This window comes from Artemia sp. Qi Xiang Cuo, chromosome 12 (assembly GCF_049724085.1).
Source record: "Artemia sp. Qi Xiang Cuo chromosome 12, ASM4972408v1, whole genome shotgun sequence".
Lineage (NCBI taxonomy): Eukaryota > Metazoa > Arthropoda > Branchiopoda > Anostraca > Artemiidae > Artemia > Artemia sp. Qi Xiang Cuo.
The window spans coordinates 25,630,916-25,640,514 of NC_142805.1; the positions used below are offsets into that span (position 1 = coordinate 25,630,916).

Sequence of the window (9,599 nt, forward strand, 5' to 3'; positions counted from 1 at the left end):
TTTCCGTGGGGTTTAAAACTTTATTAGTATTTTAAGTAGTGGCATTTTTTTCATAACGCTTGAAATAATTTATGTAGAAATAAAAGGCGTATTGCTTCGCAACTCAGGTCATACTTTCTCACAAGGCCGTATCCAGGATTGTTGTGGGTTTCTCAGTCTGAACCCCCCTAGAAAGTAAGAAAGTAGCAAAAAGAACCCCCCGGACCGTAGAAAGTAACAAAAATACATGTAAGCAAATTTTTTTGTGTTTTATAGTTATTTTTAACCTCCCCCCCCCCACCCCCTGAACAAAAAGCCTGGATACGGCCCTGCTTACTCAATATAGGCAGATTATACCTTTTTGGAATTTGGATGGCCCTGTGGTAGAAAACCTAATTGATTTCCCAAATTACATACCGACGGCAGTAAGAAAACCCAACCGTTTTAAAATAGAAAAGGTGTTAAAGGCGGAAATCTACCTTTCATCTGGTACTCAAACATCAATAATTGCCCTAAAAGTTTCATTATCCCTCAGCAGTGCAGGCTATTGCCTCAGGACCCCATACGAGTTTCATTTTTGGGGGAGGTATTAGAATTTTAAAAACAGTCGATGAAACTCAGAATGGTGTACATTTTTGTGTTTCAAAATTTCTTCCAGGGTGATATGATTACTGACGCCCCAGCTTCCAGAATATAATATTGTAATATATATAATATTTCATATATATACTGGGCTGTGTCCAGGTGGTGCGAGGTAAAGTTTTCCCTCGAGAGTTTACCCCCGAAAATTTTCCTACCCTCGGGAAATTCGCCATATAGAACCCCCCCCCCCCAATCACCCCCCGCCCCACGAAAAATGTCGGTGTGCTTCCTAATAATAAATACTATACGCAATCAATGGGCAAATTTCATAACTTACAGCCCTTTCCCCATGGACTGTGGGGGGTCATGTTACCCCTAAAGGAAGCATAATAATCCAATTATTTGGATGTGTCTATTGATATCAAAATCCCGTTTTCTAGAGTTTCGGTTGCTGTTGAGCTGAGTCGGTCAATTCCTACAGCAGTTCGTTAGCACGAACTGAATGATAATGTACGTGGATCGAATATATGTGGAAAACTTGAAAAGTGTTTGCATCAAAATATCTGAATAAATTTCTTAAATCAATTTACCGTCGACGATGATTTCAATTGATTATCAATTTTAGGGAAAAAATGCTAAGTAGAGATACCAAAAAAATTGCGCAGGGGTGATAAAAAATCAAATTTCAGCAGAAGCTGCAATATAAGGCCGTTTGCAGTTTCGAATTGTGCCTGTCACCATAGAAAGATCATGCACAAGACTGTATCCAGGGGGGGGGGGGGGTAGGCGGTTTGCCGGGCATAGGGGTTTTGAGCCCAACTTATGTTAGTTTCTGCTCGTTTTGAGTTTGACTCGGTTATTTATTGTAATTTCTGTTCGTTTTGGGTTTCATTTATTTATCTATGCTGATTTGTGATAGTTCTACGCTTGGTAGATTATTTGATTTTATTTTTGCTCATTTTTTGTTTAATTAGGTTTTTACATTCCCTTGAAAAATTTATTTTGTGGAGTTTTTTTTTGTTAATTTCTGTTCGTTTTATATTGACAGTCTTTTCAGAGAAAAGAAAATAATACTTCAAATCATTTCTTTTTTTTAAGAATTTATAGTTTGGCCTGCTATTTATATGCTGCAGAAAAATTTTCAGCAATTTTTAACAACATACATCCTCTTAAAAATCTGGACACAAATAGTAGTGATTAATTTAGTTTCATACCTCCTAGTTGACCTGAAATGGAAAACTTGATACCATTCGCAAAAAAAATCTGTTTACTTTCTTTGATAGCTTGGATACACTTACGCTGTTTTGATTTGGTTAAATTTTATGCGCAGAAGCAGCCCCGAAAGTTTGAACATAATACCCTAGTCGTTCTTGGGATACTGCTGAGATGCCTTATTGGGAATTAGCATTAACACAGTGCATTTTGATTTAATCTTATGGCAACATGTAATTTTTGAACATAAAGTCAAAGGAGGGTGGGTGTGGGAGGGGGATTAGTTTCCCTCCAATCACTTTCGCCTATTAAAAAGGGCATCAGCCCTTTCTATTTTCAATCGAATGAGCCCTTTTCAAAGTTCCTACGACAACTCCTTCGATATAAAGTGCCCTGGTCTAAACAAAAAAAAAATAATACATTGTTCCCAAATCGATCTTTACTATAAAAATGTCAAGCCTTCCAATCACTTTCGACTATTAAAAAGGGCACTAGGCCTTTCGATTTACAATCGATTGAGGCCTTTTTGAGTTTCTACGACAACACTTCCTATAAACACCTTATATACCCCCAGGGCATAAATTACAACCCTTTCCCTAAGGGCTGTGAGGGTGGTTGTCTTCCTCTAAGACCTAATTTCCAGAAATTTCAACTACGTTAAACAAAATGGCAATCTACAAATTTTGATTGGATGTTTCTGGGAAAATGGTGGGGGTGAGAGGGGCGTTAGTCTTTCTCCAATCATTTTCAACTATTAAAAAAGGCACTAACCCTTTCAATTTCCAATCAAATGAGCCCTTTTGAAGTTTCTACGACAACGCTTTCAATAAAAACCTTATATGCCCCCAGGGGATAACTTACAACCCTCGCCCTGGGGGCGGGGGGGGGGGGTTGGCATCCACACAGACCTAATTTCCAGAACTTTCTACTGCGTTGAACAAAATAGATATCTCGAAATTTTAATTGGATATGTTTGGGGAAATGTTGGACGTGAGAGGGGGGTTAGTTGCCCTTCAATCACTTTCGACTATTAAAAGGGCACTAGCCCTTTCAATTTTCAATTGAATGAGCCCTTTTGGATGTTTTTACAACATCGCTTTCTACAAAACCTTACATGCTCCCAGGGCATAACTTAAAATCCTGCCCTGAGGGTTGTGGGAGGGGGGTTGTCATCCTTAAAGACCTAATTTCCAAAACTTTCAACTGCGTTGAATAAAACTATCTAAAAATTTTGATCAGATGTGTTTGGGGAAACGGTGGGCGTGAGGGGGGGGGTAGTTGCCCTCAAATCACTTTCGACTATTAAAAAGGGCACTGCCCCTTTGAATTTCCAATCGAATGAGACCTTTTTCAAGTTTCTACGACAAAGATTTCAATAAAAACCTTATATGCCCCCCCCCCCCCAGGGCGAAACATATAACCCGTACCCTGAAGACTCTGGCGGGAGTGTCCTGCTCAAAGGTATAATTTCATAAACCTTCAACTTCATGGAATAAAATGGCTAACTAAAATTTTGATTGGATATATTTCGGGGAATTGTGGGCGTGGAAGGGGTGTTAGTTGCATTCCAATCAATTTCGACTATTAAAAAGGGCACTAGCCATTTCAATTTCCAATCGAATGAGCCCTTTTTGAAGTTCCTACGGCGAAGTGTTCTATGAAAACCTAATATGCCCCAAGGGCATACCTTACAACCCTTGCCCTGAGGGCTGTAGGGGAGTGTCCTCAAAAACAAAATTTCTATTTGGAAATCCAAAACACTCAACACAATGAATATCTAAAAATTTTGATCGGATGTGTTTGGAGAAAAGGTGGGCAAGAGAGAGGGGCTAGTTGCCCTCAAATCACTTTTGACTATTAAAAAGGGCACTAGACCTTTGAATTTCCAATCGAATGAGCCCTTTTTCAAGTTTCTACGACAAAGATTTCAATAAAAACTTGTATGTCCCCAGGGCATAACTTATAACCCTTGCCCTGAAGACTGTGGGTGTGGGGGGAGTATCTGCTCAAAGGTATAATTTCCTGAACTTTAACTGCGTGGAGCAAAATGACTATCTCAAAATTTCGATTTGATGTGTTTGTGGAAATGGTGGGCGTGGTAGGGGTGTTAGTTGCCTTCCAATTACTTTCTACTATTAAAAAGGGCACAAGCCATTTCAATTTCTAATCGAATGAGCCCTTTTAGAAATTTCTACGACAACGCGTTCTATAAAATCTTTATATGCCCCAGGGTATAACTTACAACCTTTGTCCTGAGGGCTGTGAGGTGGTTGTCATCCTCAAAGACCTAATTTCCAGAACTTAAAACTACGTTGAACAAATGACTATCTCGAAATTTTGATTGAATGTACTTGGTGAAAGAATGGGCGTGAAAGGGGGGTCACCTATCCTCCAATCACTTTCTACTATTCAAAAGGGCACTAGACCCTTCAATTTCCATTCTAATGAGCCTTTTTTGAATTTTCTACGAAAACACCTTCTATAAAAACCTTATATGCCCCCAGGGCATAACATACAACCCTTGGCCCTAGGGTTGTGGGGCAGTATCCTCAAAAACATATTTTCTATCTGGAAATCAACTATGCTGAACAAAATGGCCATCTCAAAATTTTGATTGGATGTGTGTGGGGGACTGATGGGTGTGGGAGGGGGGCTAGTTGCCCTCAAATCCCTTTCGACAATTGAAAGAGGCCTTAGGCATTTCAATTTAAAATCAAATGAGCCTTTTTTGATGTTTCTGAGACAACGCCTACTCGTAAAACCTTAAATGCTCCCACGGAGTAACTTACAACCCGTGCCCTAAGGGTTGTAGGGGAGGTTCCTCCTCAAAAACATTTTTGTCTGGAAATCAACTACGCTGAACAAAATGGATATCTCAAAATTTTGATTGGATGTGTTTGGGGGAATGATAGGTGTGAGGGGGGGGGTGCCTAGTTGCCCTCCAATCACTTTCGACTATTAAAAAGGGCACTAGCCACTCCAATTTCCAATCGAATGAGCCCTTTTCGAAGTTTCTACCGACAACTTCTTCGATACGAAGTGCCCGGGTATGGGGAAGAAAAATGAAAAAAAATAAATAATACATTGTGCCCACATCGTTCTTTACTTAGGCAGCGCTATCGCGCTGCCTATGATTCCAATGTGTAAGTGGAATTGACGTTGACTTTCAAGAAGAAGCAGAAAATTAAACTATTTTCCAATTTAGTATGAAAAGCTAGAAAATTTGGTACAAAATAATGTCTATAGTTGATAAAAGCCTTTGCCAAGAAAGTATTCCTACGAAAAGGAAGTTATCTACTAATTTTATTATTTAAATAAGTGTTTAATTAATATAAATAAATAAATTCAAATAAATTTTGTTTAAATAAATGGAGACATTTATTCTGGAATGGATTTTTTTTTAATTTACGTAATTTTAAAGACAAACGCTTGGAGAAGTTCTTTTTAGTTTATCTTTTTAAATTAAAAACTTCTTTCGTTAACTGATTATTTTTTTTTCAAAACCAGGTTTATGCTATACAACTTCCTATCTCATATTTATTTACTATACTGTATTGTTTTTGTATATAAAGCAGTTACTGTTAATATTTTGTAAATTGGTTATAGAGATCATTGATATGAGAAATTAACTCATATAATCTGTATCACGTTTGCGCACTCGTAAACCCGAGCTATGCATATGGTGTAATTATATAAGGCCAACCGTTTTTTTCTAATTTGAGACAATAAAATAGAGTAGACTAATTCAAATAAAATAAGCTAAATTAATATAATATAATAGACTAACGAACAGAATAGGACTATACTCCACATTACAACGCTCCAAGATACAGCAACAATTTTACTTCAAATAGAAGCTCAATAACTTTTTAAGTTTTTCCTTTTTTATTATTTCAAATCTAGGTGAAATTCTCCTTTTTTTTAGATGAAGTGAAAAGCATCGCTTTCATAGCCCCGTCCGTCACGCCTTGGCTTCATTCTGGCGGTGTCAATCCGAGCATACGCCTATACGGCTATGAGCCTTATGAGTCACATATCACTGATTTCTGGCAATATTTTTTAAATTTAACCGAAATTAATGAACATTTAAATACTCAAATAAGTACGCAAAAGATCATCCCAGAATCTAATGAAAATCTTTTGGCAGAAAAAAGTCGAATGTATAGATCTTGGGCAAATCGACCCGTTCAGGAAGTCGAACCATATTTGGATAACTCTAATGAGCTAGAAGTTTTTGATTACCGTAATACAGAAGAAAAGGCGGGAGATTTGAAAGTGCATGAACGATCAAGAAGGTCTGAAGGTCCTGGATGGAAATTGCTTTACCGTGCAACAGACTTTTACAATGTTCCAAGCCTTAAGAATGAATTTATGCATTCAGTGTACAAACGCCTGAAAACTGATAAAGATTTCTTTGGACAGTTTTATGGTTACAACACTGGTGGGTATATATTTGAGACATGTGACAGCAAGTGCAAACATGAGCACATTTGTGCTATGGGTCATTTACATAACAGGGATATGGAAGCATGTCTTAATCAGTCAATATCAACTCAAGTCAGTAATTACAATATTGGACAATCTCTCCATTTAAATGATACTGTAGCATCTTGGGAGAATCATGATAGTGATGCTGTGAAACTGTTGACTGTTGAACAATCTGCCAGTAAAAAGACGCATGTAATCACAGTTGTGTGCTCAATTGTTTTTGTGTTTTGTGCTGTGTTAATTGTTCTATTTATGATACGCCCTAGAAATAAGTATAGGGCGATGCGTAGTAACTGGAGACACAGTTACGAGCCAATTGAAGGCAGTGTCTTATGACATAAATTTTAGAATAGAAAAGTTCTGTTCTATCTGACTGTATTTATCTGGTTATGTATTTCTGAAAGCAAAAATTGGCCACCTTAATATTTGACAAAACGTTCATACCCCCTAAGTGTCAGGGACACCAATTGGAGAGGAGTGGGGTGTATCGTTTTTCTATATTCGGCTGCCCCCCTCCCCCTCCCTATATTTTTAGAAGCACCTTTTTTATATTACGCTTTTGAAAAAACACCTACTTAGTCTGATAGGATTGGCTGTACCTTCATGACTAAAAAAGAAAATGATTCACATAAAGCATTCTGAATTGCATGCAGACTAAGGGGCATAATTCATTTCTTTAGATACCAAAAGAACCTTGTTAGTCAATTGGGGCTCTGAAAAATTCATTAGAAATTAATCCGTTAAAAATTGTTTTGGATGAAGAGAAGGAATTTTTCTGGAAACAAAGTGGGAAGTGCGCTAATCACACTTCTGATTAAGCTGATTAAGTTGACTGGTAAAGTGTAAAACAGGTATAGTAAAGAGCAAAAATATGAATAGTATGTGCTTTTCTTAAAAGTAAGAGTTTATGTCCAAAAGCATGGTGAGCAAATTTGAAGCATGTTTTTGCATTTAGAAGTACAAGTGTATTTTGCGATTCAGTATAAAAATAGAATATGTAGGTTGTCTCACACCATAGCGAAGAATAAAGATATGAATGATTTGTACGTTTCTTTGTATTTTGTGTGGAGGAGCTGAAAGTTGTGTCCAGAACCCTAAGTTAGGGTTGTCACAGCAAACTTGAAACAAGTCAGGGTAGTTGAAAGTAAAGTTAATCCATGAATTTTCTGAGTAGGATCGTTTTGGGGAGGGAGGGGGTCTTGTCTGTCAAAAAAACACTTAAGGCAAAATATTAGGATTCCGTGGACTTTTCGGACAATTCGTCTGTTCACATTTACTTCAAAAGTTTTTTATAACCTATTTTTTTTCTCTGTAGTAATTCTATGTACATTTACATTAATGGTTACAATATTGCAATTGAAGTATTTGAAATGTAGTTGTCTCTTATAATTTATCAAGAACAGTGTTGCCGAACGATGTGTTTAATGAAAGTGATTTAGTAAGTTCATTTTTATTGTTACTGATTGTTCCACTAAAAGTATGATTTTATACCTATTTTCACCATAAAGTCTTGACTCGCATCATTTGTCGGGTATTGTTTTTTCTTTTTTATTGTTTTGACCAACTAGTCTGAAATGCCCACTTTTTGGAAAATAGTGGCATAACCCTTTCAGGACGGCATTTATTTCTTATTCACGCTAATTTTCTGTGATTTTTAGGTATTTTTCCAAACACCAAATCTTACCATTCATTCCACAGAGAAATGGGATCTCCAGATCCCGCCAGTCTGTTAGCTACCAAATACACCTTTGCTGAAAACTACTATTATATTAAAAGAATTAGACTTTACAACAGCTTGCCAACTAAAACTAATATTTATTAGAACATTTTCATTTTTTTTTCGTCTGATACTCAAGAAAGCAGTTTTTCTTTGTTAGAGCAGACAAAATACCACAATATCAGCAATAACTGTTTGGACGACACTCCTTTTTACTTGCGCGAGTTCACAATGAGAACTGGATTGTTCAGCTGCAGGTAAATGTGTTCCATCGTTCCCTAAACGAACATCATCCGGGACGCTGAAAGTTACCTTCCTTTTTTTCAGGTTCTAATTTGTTATCAGTAGCTGAGGTTAGGAACAAGGGTGTCTCCTTATCGTCTCCATAGGTGGCTTCACATCAACTGTATTAGGTCTCTGGATAACCTTTGTAACTCTCTTTGAGACTTGCCCCCTCACGCTTCATTGCTTGATATGAAGCATAAGCGTTTGTAATGGTTGTATCCAAGAGACCAAAGAAAGAGCCTATGCCACCACTTTTACCATTTTCGATTATACCCATAAATTCAATGTAACACATCAGCATGATCGACTCTTCCTATATATGTTTTATAGTTGCTAACCATTCTTGAGAAGATCGGTCGATTTATTTCCGTCCTCGTTCTTCCTACAAATGGTCGTCAGCTAAGTCGAGTGCCAAGTAGACACCTAAAAAGACACCTGTATTGTCTCTCCAATTCTTAGAACCAATGTCTCGTGGAGAAACTTGCCAATCTGAATCCCATCTCTCAATCTTCTTCTCCTCTATAAGCTCAGGATAAATGCTTTCTTGTGTTTCATATTAGCCCTAACGCATGTATACATTTTTCTTTCAAGTAGCACAATAATTCAATTCATGTAATATAATTGTCCACGTACACCATGGGGAGTTTGGATGCTAGTTGGGCAGTTAATTTGACAACTACTCTGCCTTCCAATCCAAATTGCACCTCTAAGCATACTTCCTTTTTCTTTCCTTGGTAGATTTCAAATCAGTAAATGTAGCCGGACTTCAAAACAATGCACCAAATTTATGTCTCGCTTTACCGACTTCATAGGGCTTTCTACTGGATCTAAACTTGAATAATATCATACTCTCGTCAATTTAGAGAGTCTCTGTCCCTTTCTAAACACCTTCTAACTGTATGCTCAGCTTTATAATCAATGGTCAAATCTAGAATAGCTTCTCCTCACAATCTTTGGGTATTACATGGTTGTCATTGAGATGAATAAATTGTCGGCTTTGTCAGAATCTGTCTCTGGTAAATCTGGACTGGGACTTACACACCGTCAGAGCTCTTCCAGTACATTTTCATATCTGGGAATGTATGGTATTACAAGATTATGTTGATGCCTAAGAAATTCAAGAATTCAGGCATGGTTTGTGGCTTGAAGGCCTTGTAGCTGTCCAATTTATCGGTCTTCTGCTGGGAGTAGAGGTTAATTTGCTCAACAATCTGTCCCAGTAGCTTCCCGTCCAACAACCGAAGTAAGAAGTCAATTAACGTGCTATAATCATCAAAAGAGGTTACTTTTTTCCAAAAACGCATCCTTGATTGGTGCAACTACAGTTGGTTTCTTC

General features: G+C 37.4%; 1 protein-coding gene across 3 annotated transcripts in view; it reads left to right on the forward strand.

Moving 5' to 3' along the window:
• The window catches only part of LOC148945922 (acid sphingomyelinase-like phosphodiesterase 3b), an 83,797-nt gene extending 76,013 nt beyond the window's left edge, over positions 1-7,784 (forward strand). For all 3 annotated transcript variants that reach the window (XM_089097838.1, XM_089097837.1, XM_089097836.1), the window contains exon 8: positions 5,699-7,784. In XM_089097838.1, the coding sequence (XP_088953964.1) occupies positions 5,699-6,597 (899 nt within the window). In that variant the 3' untranslated portion in view covers positions 6,598-7,784. The remainder of the gene's footprint in view (positions 1-5,698) is intronic.
• Positions 7,785-9,599: the final 1,815 nt, after the last annotated feature.